The sequence below is a fragment of the Balaenoptera physalus genome, assembly GCF_965194825.1.
Source record: "Balaenoptera physalus genome assembly, chromosome: 11".
In the NCBI taxonomy this organism is placed as follows: Eukaryota; Metazoa; Chordata; class Mammalia; order Artiodactyla; family Balaenopteridae; genus Balaenoptera; species Balaenoptera physalus.
The window spans coordinates 61753465-61769743 of NC_138896.1; the positions used below are offsets into that span (position 1 = coordinate 61753465).

Sequence of the window (16279 nt, forward strand, 5' to 3'; positions counted from 1 at the left end):
GACTGGCTGTGATCTTATCAATGAGGAGACTATTGTTCTGAGGGCTCACTACATCACCCACAGCTGCCTCAATGCTGCTGCTGTACTGTGTAATCTGACAAAAGGACAGCTGGAGCCCCTCAGCTGAGATTTCTGAACCTGAGATATGCCTAAGGAGTGTTCTTTGTCCCTGCCACCTGAGTGAGCCTGCCCAGTGTGTAGATAAGTGAATGACACCCATAAGAGTCTGACCTAACCTCTAAAAAGTCTACAAATAACAAATGGTGGAGAGGGTGTGGCGAAAAGGGAACCCTCCTACACTGTTGGTGAGAATGTAAATTGATACAGCCGCTATGGAAAACAGTATGGAGGTTCCTTAAAAAAACTAAAAATAGAATTACCATATGATCCAACAATCCCACTCCTGGGCATATATCCGGAAAAGAAGAAAACTCTAATTCAAAAAGGTATATGCACCCCAACATTCACAGCAGCACTATTTATAATAGCAAAGACGTGGAAGCAACCTAAATGTCCATCAACAGATGAGTGAATTAAGAAAATGTGGTTTAGGGACTTCCCTGGTGGTCCAGTGGCTAAGACTCTGCACTCCCAATGCAGGGGGCCCAGGTTCAATCCCTGGTCAGGGAACTAGATCCCACATGCTGCAACTAAGACCCGGCACAGCCAAATAAATAAATATCTTTTAAAAAAAAAGAAAATGTGGTGTATATATATATATATATATATATATATATATATATATACACAATATTACTCAATCATAAAAAAGAATGAAATACTGCCATTTGCAGCAACACAGACGGACCTAGAGATTACCATACTAAGTGAAGTCAGAGAAAGACAAATATTATATGATATCACTTACATGTGGAATCTAAAAAATAATACAAATGAACTTATTTACAAAACAGAAAGACTCACAGACAGAAAACAAACTTACGGTTACCAATGGGGAAAGTGGGGAGAAGAATAGGAGCATGGGATTAACCAATACACACCACTATATATAAAACAAACAACAAGGATTTACTGTATAGCACGGGGAACTATATTCAGTATCTTGTAATAACCTATAATGAAAAAGAATCTGAAAATATATATATAGACGTGTAACTGATTCACTTTGCTGTATACCTAAAACTAATACAATACTGTAAACCAACTATACTACTTTTTTTTTGGCTGCTACACGCACTTGCGGGATGGATCTTAGTTCCCCAACCAAGGACTGAACCCAGGCCATGGCAGTGAAAGTGCTGAGTCCTAACCACTAGACCGCCAGGGAACTCCCAATCAACTATACTTCAATTAAAAAAAACAAACACTGCCTGCACATGAGATACCCCCTCCCTGTATCCTGCTGTGCAATTTCCGATGTTGGGCCTTGATATAAGGAGAGAACAAAGATCTGCCCAGGGCCTGCTGGTAAAGGCTCTGAGACCAGCAGATGAGCAGGCTGAACTGGCTCACAGGGGCCTGGGATGCCGTCTCCTGGGCACCCTCTCAGAGGCAAGAACCAGACTCCCCAACTGTCAGCCAACAATGAGCACACGTGAGAGGGCTGAGCAGACTAAGGGCAGAAATTAAACCACGTTTCGGCATGAGGTTTCCCTGGGTGTAATCAAACCTGTCCATGAGGAATTTTTCCATGGCCCCCTAAAGTTCCCTGTGGATAGATTTCCCCACGTGGCTCTTTCTCACTTACGATTGATGAAGAGTAAGAAGATGCACTTCTTCACCGAGTAGTTTGCATTGGATATGTAGCCATTCATTTTGAAGGCGAGGGTTTTATCCTCACACCCAACTTCTATCAATTCTCTGATTGGAAAAGAGAAATTTTGAGGCTTTGGAAAAAAAATGGAAAATTCAAACTTTCTAAAGAATCAGAGTTGGAAAAACCAGGGCTCCTTCCCATAAACTGACTGACAAATGTGGACCCCTGTGACTTGGTTCATTGAGATCCCCGGGGCCCGCCCATCCATCCATCTGTCCATCCATCCACCCACCTACCCACCTAGCTAGTGTTTTCAAGCACTTACAATATGTTATATGCCAAGCGTCACCGTCACTGCTAGGACACAGCAAGTCCAGGCTCTGAGACCTTATTTTGCTGAAACTTTTATGTATCTTAGTAACTAAGTCCCAAAGATGAGATTCCAAAGAACTCATCTCTGCTGAATCCCTTACTCTGCTGATGGGCACCACGATGGGGCTCCTGTGTGGTGCTCCCCAGAGTGTGTTTATGGGGAGGGGAGGCCAATAGGTAAAAGGAGGTTCTCCCACAAGGCACACTCATGTCTGCCTGAGGGCCTCGCAAGTGCTGGTCCCTCTGCCTGGAAAGCTCCCACTGCTAGCTAATTAATTCCTCCTTATCCCCCGTAACTCGGGGACCACTTCCTCAAACAGCTTTCTATGACAATCCCTCTCCCCAACCACAGGAGATCCCCCCACCTTATACTTTTCCTTTGAGGCATACAGCACAGTCACTAATGAATGGAATAATTATTTCCTGTGTCTTTCCAACTAGAATATGAGTCCTCTGAGGGCAAGAATCCTTTCTGCTTTATTCCCTACTGAATATCTCTACCACACAGCACAGCACCCAGCAAGGAGCACTTGCTCACCGAGCACTTGCTGGATGGATGGAGGATGCTTTGCAGGCAGTGCTGTGTGCTCCCGATCTGAGTAGAGGGCACAGCTGGCCTTTCTTCCACCACACGGTGAACCAGCAAACCCTCTCTTCCCCAAAAAAGAGGCTGGTGTTCTGGAAACATATTTTGGGAACTGCTGCTCTCTTACAGTCCCTAGGAATTTCATAACTAATTCTGAGTCTTAAAATTTGGTCAATGAGCTCTTAAAAGTTTCACTGTACAACAGAGCTCTCTTTTTGCTCTGGGAGCACAGTTGAAAAAAACAATTCCTTAATACTTAATTAGTAAGAAAAGGGTAATTAAAAGCACATTGACTATTCCCTAGCTAGGAACGTGGTTTTATTCCAAGAGTGAGTAATTTGTCCTTCAAAGTAGAAAACTGAGTTCTAGGACTATTGCTCCTGCTTTTAAGATTATTGGAAAAAGTGAAGTCAGGGGCTGTCTAGTTCATCTGTGTACCCCTAGCATCTGGTGCACGCCTGGCATATAGAAGGCTCTTAGTATCTTTCCCCTCAGATTATGACACAGACACTTTGGGCTTTGCAAAGTCCTGAGATTTAGCTATGGATCTGTGATGGAAACAGTGGTTTTCACCCACAGAAGGGAGTACCGTGAAAAATCTATAATAATACAAGCAATTTTCCCGCTTAGGCTTTCCTTGACAATGAAGATTTAGTGACACAAAACTGCTTGCCACCAGACAGGCAAGTGTTTAAGGGCAGAAACATTTTATTTGTCTTTATATCCTTAACTTCTGACACAAAGACTGGAATATGGGAGGCAATTAATAAACGCTGAATGATAATAAATGCAATCCTAAAGTGATAATAATGAAAATACAAGGACGAGAGGGAGCACTGGAAGATGACAGAATTCTCCTGTACTGGAGATATTGTGAAGACAGACACCTAGAGAGAACACACTGATTCATAGCCAGAGCATCCAGATGACATGCACCCAAGAAGGGCTGATTCCATGAAATAATCTGAAACATGACAATAAGCCTGAAGCATGAAAACAAGCCTGCATATTTGGTTAAAGCAAACTCTTAAGGCAGGTGTTAACAGATTCCAAAATAATGTGACGGAATGCAGATTTTTAAAAATATAAATTATCAACATACCGGCTAACAGCATTTCCAAAAATGGAGCGAATGTTGTCCACGGTTGTGGCATTGGGCAGTGTCCTGACGTCAGCTACCGTCTCACCTTGCTGATAAACAGAACAGAAGATCCAACTTACTGACTCACAGGGCTGACTGAAACACCATAACCTCGTCTTCACGGGCAACTATAAAAAAATACTTTCTTCTTTTACAATACATAACCATCCCCTATAAATCAAGAACTTACCTTTTTAACCGAGAAACTAATGCCCGAATTGTGTACTGAATACCTGGCAGAGAAAAAAAACAAAACAGTAAAAAAAGAGTGGCCAAATGCAGAGTACATGCCCCCTTTCAGTTAAACAAACTGGTGGAGTTAAGTAATCTAAACAAAGATATATACAAACAAAAATATCTTTAAATGTCATATTTTACCCACAGGAAAATAAGCCAACAGAGACGACATGAAGATATCAATGCTAAATGTGGCAGAATCAAATAAAAAACAAAAAACTTTGCTTCTATACGTTGCTGACTAGACTCAAGGATATTTCAATACAATCTCCTCCTTGCCTACAGTTTTATTTTCACAAACTCAAAAGATCTGGGTTGCCTCAAAGACATCTTGAGAATGTAGCCTGAACACCCCCTGCACTCTGTTGTTCTGTCTCAGAGTCCCCAACACACCCCCTCCCCACCCGCTTCTTCTCCCCGCAAGGTCCTGTCCTAGTATCTCCCAGCCTTTTCTCGGTTGGCTATCATTTACTACTCCTCCCTCCATGGGCCCCAGGACCTGGAGGATTGTGTCTAGCCAAACGCACTTATTCAGTAACAATTAGTTCACTTATCACACCTAGAACAAAAACAGCCAACCAGAACTCCTCTGTTTCCAGGAGCTAATTAATATTGTGATACTGATTCATACGATTCCAGGGGAAAAAAAGCAAAAAAACTTGATGTGTCTGTTCCACTTTAATAGAGGTAAATGTTTTACTGATTTTAATTTTTGTAGCAATACTGAGAAATAGTTAACACACCTCTGTTACAATTCAAGGACACGCAGGCTCAGAGAGCCATGCTGGGGCCACTGTACTAGCAGGTTAAGTCAATCCTGGACATAATGTTGTTTTCACCTGCCCTGAGTCCCTTCTCACTCTGTTAACAGCCCCTAGTCTTCCTTTGGGACACTACCTCTTCCCCATTCCACTTGATATATCCTTAGACTGCCAGTCAAGAAATCTTCTCCCCACAAATGTGGGCACACGATGGGGGGACCCAGGCTATACCAATAAGATGCACTCTCCCGGGAGACAGGCTCTTGAGCAGAGTCAGGAAAGGAATGAAAACAATTGGAGCAGGTCCACTATATTAAATCCCTGAAGCCATCCTGCTTCTTTTTCTCCCCAAGAAGCAGCCGTCCACATACTTCTTTCCACTTGCTGAGTCACTCCTCGCCTTTAAATAAACGTCTTTTGGGCTCAAGTTAGTACACTCAGCTTGTTTTGCCTGCCACCAGAGGACCCTCACTGATACAGAGACCAACTCCTGCTCTCTCCTGGGGACATGAAAGACAACCCAGAAGTGGTGACTAAACCTTGACCAGAAACAATCTGTAGGCTAGTACTGCTGCTTACCGTCTAGCTCAGCAACTGTTCTCAATTTCTAAGCAGCGGAACACATTCCTTTGGTGAGAGAGTGATTCAGAGACCCCCGCCCAGATTTTGGACTGTACCTGCCGACAACTTCCAGAATTTTCCCATACTCTTCACCTGGATTTTTTAAAGCTTTCCTCCTCGTGGATATGTTGTAAAAAAGGTCCTCTACCTGGATAGAAGATTGATTTTTCTTGTAAACTCACAGAAATCGATGGAAATAAAGCTGGGTCTTAAGGCAGAGAATCCAACTACATTTACCACCAGCACAGTTCTAAGCATCAGGGGAGGGGGCAAGAGGTGGGGCAGCCTTAACAAAAGAAAGAAGGGATATTTCACCTGCCTCCCGCTTCACTCACTGATTTCTCAGATAGGTACTGGGGGTTACCTCCATGTCAGGCTCTTTGCCTTGTGCTGGGAATAAGAAGACAAATGAAGCACAGTACTGCCCAGAATAGCACAAGATTTAGTGGGGCAAACATAAACTTATAAATAATTACAATACCACATGGCATTCAAACCTATTTTGCAAACTAAGAATAATTATCAGATATTTTAGGGGTTCTTGGAAATTACACTGTGGTCCCAGGTACAGGAATCCCCCTTAAGGTGCACTGCGAAGTACACGTTCATTTCGGCCCCCAACCCCCCTCCACCTGCCACATCAACCCCAGGGCTTGGAACCTTTGAGGAGATGTGCTCTGGCTGGGGCTGAGGGTGGTAGGGTGGGATGTGTAACATGACAGTGGGGTGCTTTATGGGATCTCGGAACGGGAAGAGACCAAATGTGGCACCACAGAAATAACGGCAGTGTAACAGACTTTCTCCTAATTAATGATACAATCTGTTACTCAGAGCCCTTTGAGTGAGTGGCAGATATTCGTTACATCCTTCCTTGATAGATGAGTAAAGTGAGGTTAAGGGACATTAAACGACTTGCCTCTGGACACACAACCACTGAGTGGCAAGGCTAAGACTCTGACTCCTCAACTGGAGCCAAGCTTAAGGTTCTTTCAATGCCAGCTACCCTGCCACAGATTTCTGTGGTCTCAACAGAAGAAACTCCCAGCCTCTTAAAAAAAAAAAGGAGGCGCTGGGCAGGCTGCCGTGCCACAAAAGTCAACAATCATTTCTCTTTCTTACAGGGTGATATCTTGGGGCTCCTATTAACTAATAAATATTCATTTTTTTTAATCCTTTGAGAACTCAAAGACAATTTTGTTTTTTATTTCAATATTTATACAGAGCTCTTTTTCAAAAACTTCCCCTCCCGTGTACCATTCTTACCGTGATCTGGGTCCCTTGATTGCCTGCACATGGTTTAGGTGGAGCTTTCAGCTTTCCATCTGAGTAATATGCTCTGTCAGAAAATATAAGAGATTACTGAGAGCTAACAAAAAAAGAACAGATACTTATCCGAAGAGTAAAAAAGTAAATTACACCAACAACAGATTAAAATATAGCCATGTTATAAATTGTCTTAGTTACCGGTTTCCTCTATTTTTCCACTTCCATAACCATTCTAATTGGATACCAAAGGAGGGGGGAAAATCCATTTTTTGTTTGTTTTTTTGGCAAATATTGCTTTTTAGTTCCTGAGTTCTGGGCTACAAACAATAGTTTTGCCATCGCCTAAGATGACTGTAAAATTTTTTTCAATCATTCTGCAATCATTTATTGAGGGGCTACCATGTATCAGGCCTGTAAACGCCCTGTAATAAAGGCAGGCCTTGGGAGGTTCTTGATTTAGTGAGGGGATAGACTTTTCCCTTAAGTGTAGAACAAGGTGCTAAGTGATCCAGAGTAGGAAAACATTTAGCCTGGGGTGGGGGTGGGGGGAAGTGTCACAGAAGAGATGACAATTCACCTGGGCTCTGAAGCAGTACAATCTCAGGTGGAGAGAACAGGGAAGACCATCCAGGAGGGGAAAAACATAAACAAAAGCAAAGAAGCTTTAGAGTATGCAGCAGCTGAGGATGTGTGGAGGGGAGAGGCTGGGAAGATGGGCTGAGTGCATTGGGAGGGTACTAGTTGCTACGACAATGACTCGATTTCATCCTGCCACAGAAGGAGAGCTACTAGAGGTCCCAAGCAGGGGCATAACACCCCAGAGGCAAAGAAATGGAACCTGTGTCCCAGACTATTTCAGAAGACATTCACTCACAAGCGGCTCCCCAGTTTGTGAGAAGGGATTCTAATCATATCAGCCCAGCTAGGTCCTGGGGCTGTTACAATTTGCATCGAGTAAACCCGCTCTAGCACCAGTGTTGCAGACTCTGAAATGCTCCATCTTCCATTACTGCACACACTCATCTGTTAAAGAGGGCTGAGAAACAGGCAGAACTGCCCTTTGTTGAAGCTATTTTCTATATAAACCAACAATCTGTATGATAAAAAAAAAAATTCTGTTTTTTGGCATGAATTAGACACTCAATACCCATCTTCCACTAGGGAATGGCCAGTGCTTATGAAAACAAAGGTGTGATTTTGATTCCCTGAATCCCCTTTTTGTTCTGTTCCAAGGTCATTCAACAGCCTCTGAAAACTGTGCCAACATAAGAGACAGCCAGTGGCCACCTGTGGGAAGGTGCGGTTGGGAGGGGCTCAGAGCGGCTAAGGAACCAGGATCCTTCAGCACCCCAGCCACGGCCTCATAATCAGGCCAAAGCGACATCCTGCCGAAGGCTAAGGGGCAGAATGACATCACAGCTCCCACGGACTCAGAATTCCTCTGTGTAACAGACACCTTGCTAGGCACTTGTAATCTGTTACATCGTACCTTTCACGAGTCCATAAAGTAAGATTATTACCTATGATGATCCCTGTGGATTATCAACTAATCCAAAGGCAGGAAAGAAAAGTTACCCAAGATCTAGACCAAAAAAGATAACGTTGGTGTTCAGATAGGATTACTTTGAGATGCAGGCAAAAAGCACATTTCAGGATGAATTTACACAAATAGCAGAGGACAGCACTATACCTGTATGCACACTTCCCGTCAGCTGTTTTCGTTGTAATGCTGACATGAGCCACATGGCTTATGCTGGCCAAAGCCTAAGGAAAAAAAGGAAATGGAATGAAAGAACAACCCACTGCTGGGTCACCCCGTCTCATCATTAACGGAGAAGTTATCTCAATTGCCTCTTCTGTTTTGTATTAACAAATGGCAACAATGAGCACTCTGCTCACTCGCTCTGATGACGTTTTAAAAAACAAACAAACAAAAAAAGGAAGCTATTGAGTTGAATCTGTAGCATAATTACTAGAACAAGGGAAAAAATATATATATAAAAGTCCAAAAGGAAACACACCCAAGCATTTTTTTTGGCCACACTGCACAGCTAGTAGGATCTTAGTTCCCCGACCAGGGATTGAACCTGGGCCCTCGGCAGTGAGAGCACTGAGTCCTAACCACTGGACCACCAGGGAATTCCCCACCCCAAGCATTAACATTAACCTTAATAGCAACTGTGTTCAGGTGTAGAGTTATAGGTGTATTTAATAGTCTCAATGATTCATCTTCTAACAAGTTTAAAGCCTGCCTTCAGAAATGGATAATGGAAACACTGCAAATAGATAGTACTGTATACTATTATTCAAAACTGTTTTCTGTAAGCAATTTTATGTTTAGAAATATAAATTTAGGGACTTCCCTGGTGGCATGGTGGTTAAGAATCCACCTGCCAGTGCAGTGGACATGGTTTCGAGCCCTGGTCTGGCAGGATTCCACATGCCGCCGAGCAACCAAACCCGTGCGCCACAACTACTGAGCCCTCGTACCACAACTACTGAAGCCCACGCGCCTGGACCTCGTGCTCCGCAACAAGAGAAGCCCCCGCAACGGGAAGCCCAAGCACCGCAACGAAGAGCAGCCTCTGCTTGCCGCAACTAGAGAAAGCCTGCGCACAGCAACGAGGACCCAACACAGCCAAAAATAAATAAATAAAGTTAAAAAAAGAAAAGAAATATAAATTTAAAATTATGCAGGGACTTCCCTGGTGGTCCAGCGGTTAAGACTCCGTGCTCCCTGTGCAGGGGGCCCGGGTTCAACCCCTGGTCAGGGAACTAGATTCCACATGCCGCAACTAAGATCCCACACGGGGCAACGAAGATCCCGCATGCCGCAACTAATACCCAGCCCAGCCAAATAAATAAATAAATATTTTTTTAATTATGCAATTAAGACTAAACAAATTAAAAGAAAAAAAAAAAAAAAGACCATTTTTTTCCCCTTAAAATCAGGATTGGTTTGCTAGCCCTTTGGAATCTATATCTCCTTTCCCAAGGACACCATAGCATAAAAAAATGCAACCCAGGCACTGTGATGGGGTCTGTGTGACAGCATCTCAGGAGACAATGAATACAGCTGCGCCAGACTCAGTTCATTAACAAGGACCATGGCTCAGGCTCAGAGATTACCAGGTCCTAGCTGGATTTCCCTGGTATATGTAATTGAGCTAATTTTCATCATTAAAAATGTAAATGATTTTGCGACCTGTGGTAAGGAAGGACATTAAATACATCCAAAACTACAATGCTACCCAACACCAGGAAAAGAAAGGGCCACTGGCAGATGGTCCTGCTGCTTCAGGGGCCTTTGTACCGGCACCGGAGCAAGAGGACAGGAACATAGACTCTGGAGTCAAACTGCCAGGGCTCAATTCCCCACTCTGCCACTTCCTAGCTGTGTGCCCTGGCCATGTTTCTTAAACTCTGTCAGTTTCTTCGTATGTAAAACATGGTAATAATAATAATAGAACCTACTCTACGGAGTTGTTAAGAGTGAAAGGGTTAATACACACAAAGGGCTGAGAACCATGGATGGCACACAGCAATCCCTCAATAAATCTTCCCTATTTAATTACAACCCCAAAGATACCCTACAGCTGGGCTAAGGCTCCAGGAGGCCATGCACTTAGGAACTGACTCAGGAAGTTGCAAAGCCAGAGTGAAACTGCTTTGCTAGGGTTGACCTGAGGCCTACTTAAAAGTCTGGTGGGGGGGGGGGGGGGGACTTCCCTGGTGGCGCAGTGGTTAACAATCCGCCTGCCAATGCAGGGGACACGGGTTCGATCCCTGGTGCGGGAGGATCCCACGTGCCGCAGAGCAACTAAGCCTGCGTGCCACAACTGCTGAGCCCGCGTGCCACGGCTGCTAAGGCCCGCGTGCCTGGAGCCTGTGCTTTGCAACAGGAGAGGCCACTGCAGTGAGAAGCCTGCGCACCGCAATGAAGAGTAGCCCCCACTCGCCGCAACTAGAGAAAGCCCATGCGCAGCAACAAAGACCCAATGCAGCCAAAAATAAATAAGTTTATAAAAAAAAAAAGAACAGTACGTAGCCATTACAATTTATGTTGCCCTACATATACTGAATGATATCTTTATATCCACAGAGTATTGTCATAAAAATATAAGATACTATTTTTATCCATTTTCTATTTAATATATCCCTATGATACATCATATAATTTCATTCACAGATATTTCAGCATATAACTTAAAAGGACTCAAAAAAAAAAACCCGATGAAACTATTTTTATACCAAGAAAATTAACAGTAATTTCTCCTTAATACCATCAAATAACCAATCTGTGTTCAAATATCTGTCTCAAAACAATTTTAGTTTGTGCAAATCAGGACCCAAGTAAGATCAATACATTGGAGCAGGTTCACATGCCTCTTAAATCCCTTCTAATCTATGCTTCTTCCTCCTTTCTTTACCTTTTTTCCCCCATACAGTTTACTTTACAGGAAACAAGTCTTTTATCATGTGATTTCCAGTCTCAGTACCATTTACCATGCTCCCTTGTTCCTTGTATTTTTCTGTATATGGGTAATTGGATCTAAGTATTGGTAAGATTCACATTTGATTTTGGACAAGAAAACTTGGTAGATGGTGCTATCTTCTTCCAGCAAGAGACCTGGGAGGTCTCTGTAGATACAGTTTATGGTGTATTAAGTATTTATGGATAGGGAGGGTGGGAGGGAGGGAGACGCAAGAGGGAAGAGATATGGGGATAAATGTATATGTATAGCTGATTCACTTTCTTATAAAGCAGAAACTAACATACCATTGTAAGGCAATTATACTCCAATAAAGATGTTAAAAAAATAAATTAAATAAAATAATTAATTAATTAATTATTTTTAAAAAGTATTTATGAACAATTCTCAGTTTTGGAAAATTGAATCTAGTTTGTTTAGATTTGCATATATTTAACAAGTAAAAAGTATCATGTCTTATTGACCTGCTGAGAAACATATGCTGACAAATGGCAGAAATGTCATCACAGGAGGATGTTTTACACATTTCTTCAATCCTCAGCTTACCTCACCCCGAAAGCCATAGGTAGAAATATGAGCTAAATCCTCAAAGGACTGCAGTTTACTTGTGGTGAACCTCTCACACACAATCTCCAGATCTTCTTTCTAGAAGGTGCAAAAAAATCAGTGAATAATTATGTTACTCATTTTTCCAAATCTTTTTTAATTTCCCTTTTCTTGATTGAATCCAGGAAGACATTCCTCTTGGGAGAAGAGTTCTAAATCAGCAGGAGCCTCCTCTCTGGGCATCTAGAACTCCATCAGTCCTGCTGCACCTTCTTCCTCTCTCGCCTCATTCCTCAGCCTCGTTTGCTGCTTCTGTCTCATCTCCCCTGAGAGTGGATAATTCACAGTTCCATCCCTGGACCTCTGCTCTGTCTACACTCATTGTCTTGATGATCTCACCCAGGCTCACAGATTTTACAAAAATCATTACTGTATTAGAAAACTTCTTTATTAAAAATCTATAGGTACATTTAACTGTAGTAATATATACATGACAAGATTTACCATTTTAACCCTCTTTAAGTGTACAGTTCTGTGGCATGAAGTACATTCACATTGTTGTGCAACCATCACCAACATCCATGTCCAGAACTCTTTCATCTCCACAAACAAACTGTACCCATTAAACAAAAGCTCTCGGGACTTCCCTGGTGGTTCAGTGGTTAGGGCTTCATGCTTCCATTGCAGGGGGCAAGGGTTCAATCCCTGGTCGGGTAACTAAGATGATCCCGCAGGCCATGCGGCACAGGCCCCCAACCCCCTGGAAACCACCATTCTACTTTCTGATTCTATGCATTTAACTACCCTAGGTACCTCATACAAGTGGAATCATATAGTATTTGCCCTTTTGTGACTGGCTAATTTCACTTAGCATACTGTCTTCAAGGTTCATCCACGTAGTAGCACTTGTCAAAATCTCACTCCTTTGTAAGGCTGAATAACATTCCATTGTATGTATCTATCACATTTTGTTTATCCACTCATCTGTTGATACTTGGGGTGCCTCCACCTTTTGGTTATCATGAATATGTTGCTATGAACATGAGTGTTCAAATCTCTTCAAGACCCTGCTTTCAACTCTTTTGGGTATATACCCAGAAGTGGAATTGCTGGATCATGTGGCAATTGTTTAATTGTTTTGAGGAATCACCATACCATTTTCCACAATGGCTGCACTATTTTATATTCCCACCAGCAACATGCAAGAGTTCCAATTTCTCAACATCCTTGTCAATATTTTTTTTAATTTTTATTGTAGTTGAAATATTTGGTTTTTATTAATTAATTAATTATAACAGCCATCCTAGTGGATGTCAAGTGGTATCTCACTGCAATTTTTATTTGTAGTTCCCTAGTTACCAGTTATGTTGAGCTTCTCTTTATGTGAGTCTCATGGCTTTTAATACCATCAAAATGCAATACACCAAATTTTTATCTCCAGACTCACACATGTATCCAACTAACAGGCATCTTAAGTTCAACATACCCCAAAATGAATTTCTGATCTTCCCCCAAACCTGCTTGTTCCATAGCCTTCCCATCAGTAAATGGCAACTCTTTTTTTTTCTATTTGCACAGGCCAAAACCTTGAAGTCATTCTTGACTCCTCTTTTTCTTACTCCCTGTACAAGCAAATTCTGAGAGCTTTGGTCTTCCTCATCAACCCAGAATCTCACTGCTTCTTACATCTCTGTCACAACCAAACAGTCCAAGGCACCATCACCCCTCTCCTGGACTGCTTCAAAAGCCTCCTCACTGCTTCTATCCTGTCCTGCTACAGTCTATTTTCTGCATTGCAGACAAAAGAGTTCTTATAAAACTTGCCAAAGCATGTCACCTCTTTGCTCAAAACCCTCTAAAGAGTATCCCACCTCATCCAGAGTAAAAGCCAAATATTTTACAACATCCTACAAGGTCCTACATGCTCAGCCTGGTTATCCTTCAGCCCTCATTTCCTTTTAGGCTTCCACTCCCTCCACCACCCATTCTAGACACACCAACCCCCTTGCTAGTCCTAAAGCGTGTCATGCAAGCTTCCATTTCGTGGTTTTTGTGTGTATTGTTCTCTTTGCTCAGGATACTCAACCTTTAAAGCTTCATGACTCGCTCCTTGACCTCCTTATTCTCCTGAACAGTGCCCAGCATGGAATAGGTACTCAATAAATATTTATTTTTCAAACAATCCCATCCATGAAAGCCTAAAGTTTCCAGAACAGGGAAAAGTCCCACCACTTCCTGCAGATGTAGCACACGAAGCACACAAACATCCTGCTGCTCTGAGGTTTTCCTTACCCTGATCCCGGTGCCATTGTCTTGGATCTGAATCAACTTCAGGCCTCCCTCTTTAATAACCACTTGAATACTTGTGGATTTTGCATCTAAACTGGCAAATCAAACAAAAAAATAATAATTTATTAGTCTGCAACTACTCTAATGCACATATTTTAATACGAGTCAAGGGATAAGAACAAATTCCAGACAAATATAAGATTCAGTGTGTTTTCCCTTTGTCTCACAGGCTCTGTGACTACACTGTTACCAGTTTACATGCTGTGTGAGAGAGAGGGAAGGAAGAGAGGGACGGAGGGGGGAACCATCATTTCCAATAGGACATTCAGCAACATTTCTGTTCCTCTAGGAAAAAAAGAAAGGGAAGTTAGAAGTGGGACCTTTTAGCACATGCCTCTTTCTTACCTACTTTTCAACTAATTCTACCATCTGTTACTCAAACTTTATTCAGCCTCAGGTTCCTAAATGACCCTTATAAAATGTCATTTAAAAAGATTCTAAATGTTTTTCTCCACTATTTTCTTTATGCAAATATATTTATGTTGGGGGAAAGAAAAAATGGCAGTGCAGAAAGTTCTTTAAGAAGTCAACACATGTTTTCATTCCTTCAAAGAGTAACCTACAAGCATAGAGCACCTACAGAGCTAGAGAAAATAAATCCAGACTGAGGCTGCATGAGAAAGAGAAGTTTCCTCCTCCTCTTCACACAGAAAATTCTTTATTCAGAAATAAGATATTAAGTTACTGAAATATTAAAGATCTTTCTCAGGAGCCCCTGAATTGAAGTTGTACTTAGCCGTCTTGACTTACGTATTAAAAAGAGCGTAACTGGACTCCATACAAAATCTCTGCTTAGAGAATTATAATCCACTGATCTAATATGTGTAGCATTGCTGTAGTTTTCTGGCACAGTACAGTAACAGGCCCAAATCGTTCTGTCAGTTAATTCTAACACTGTAGAAACAAAAGCCAGCCTTTGTGAATTTAAAGTCAAAAGGAGAAACCGTCCCCAGTCTCCCTGTTTCTTCTTTTGTCTACCTTCTAATTCTCTTCCTTTCTCTCAGTGGTCCTTTCAGACCCACTCTTCTTTCAGTCCCATTACCCACAATGGTTGTTTGTGTTTTCACAACAATCCCTTTACAAACCTACCAATCTTTGCTGGGACATTTTTTTCCTTTTAACGTATAGATTTTATTAACATCAATGCATTTTAACACAAAGGATCTGACATAACGTTTAGGGACATTATGAGCCTCTGCCCTTTTTAAAATTTACAGTTTACACCCAACTTTCTTTCCACGTTTTTAATCTCTTCCTTCCACAAGGTTTGTGTGACAGTTCTAAACTTCAGAATCCATAAAATCAGATATCTTCGAAGTGACGCCGCAAAAAGTAAAGGGCAGGAAAATCCTAAGTGGGGTCAATCACTTGGCAATAGGGAAATCACAAGTTAAACCCCAAGTCCACCGTCCTCTCCTAAAATCCCAGCAATTTATTTAGAATAAAACTCAAAATGCATTGTACTTCTGAACGTAGATGGATGACTTCTGGAATAAGCGAGAAACTGATAACACATAGTACCCTCTGAAGGATGAAGGAAGTTTTTTTCCCTTTTTAAATTATAAAATTTTTATACATTTAAAAATCTGCACCGTCCGCATATATAATTTTTAAAGGACTTCTCCTAATGGCAACATGAAAATACTGCGTAACCCTCTCCTTGCCCCGCAACAACCCTAAAGTCTCGCGAGGACGCTCGAGGACCCATGAGGGGCGAAGGCAAGACCCCCGGCCTCCGCCGCCGCGGCCCTGCGCCGCACACGCCTTGGCTCTGGGCAGGGAGGCGTGTCCGCCCTATCCTGAGCATCGGCCCGTTAAGTCGTAGCCTCTAAGGAAGCCTTGACTCCCTTCGTACCAGTTCTCAATCATCTCCTTGATGGCATTAGCCGGGCGCTGGATAACTTCCCCTGCCGCGATGCGGTTCACCACTGTCTCGTCCAGCCGCCGGATAACCCCCGCTACCAGCGACATTTTGGCGCCAGAGGAGCCCGAGTCACGGCGAGAAGCTAACTGGAAGTGCCTTCAGCCAATCCCCTTAGAGATTCGTGCCCACATCTTTCCATCAACTCTGCTGACGCCTCCTGCCCCACCTTCTAGCGGTAGCGCCGCTTCCGGGCCAGTAAGCTATTGATTGGGCAGCTTGAATGCCAGTCAAGTCCGTGAGTTCCGGTTCTCTTAGTCCCGCCCTAA

At 42.6% G+C, this 16279-nt stretch overlaps 1 protein-coding gene across 1 annotated transcript in view; it reads right to left on the bottom strand.

Moving 5' to 3' along the window:
* MLH1 (mutL homolog 1) overlaps positions 1 to 16171 on the bottom strand; it is a 49261-nt gene extending 33090 nt beyond the window's left edge. The window contains exons 1-9 of the mRNA XM_082412821.1: positions 15945 to 16171; positions 14033 to 14123; positions 11741 to 11839; positions 8392 to 8465; positions 6699 to 6771; positions 5492 to 5583; positions 4007 to 4049; positions 3778 to 3866; positions 1709 to 1821 (exon numbers count right to left, since the gene is read on the bottom strand). Coding sequence (XP_082268947.1) covers positions 1709 to 1821; positions 3778 to 3866; positions 4007 to 4049; positions 5492 to 5583; positions 6699 to 6771; positions 8392 to 8465; positions 11741 to 11839; positions 14033 to 14123; positions 15945 to 16060 — 790 coding nt within the window. The 5' untranslated portion in view covers positions 16061 to 16171. The remainder of the gene's footprint in view (positions 1 to 1708; positions 1822 to 3777; positions 3867 to 4006; positions 4050 to 5491; positions 5584 to 6698; positions 6772 to 8391; positions 8466 to 11740; positions 11840 to 14032; positions 14124 to 15944) is intronic.
* Between the last annotated feature and the right edge of the window lie 108 nt (positions 16172 to 16279).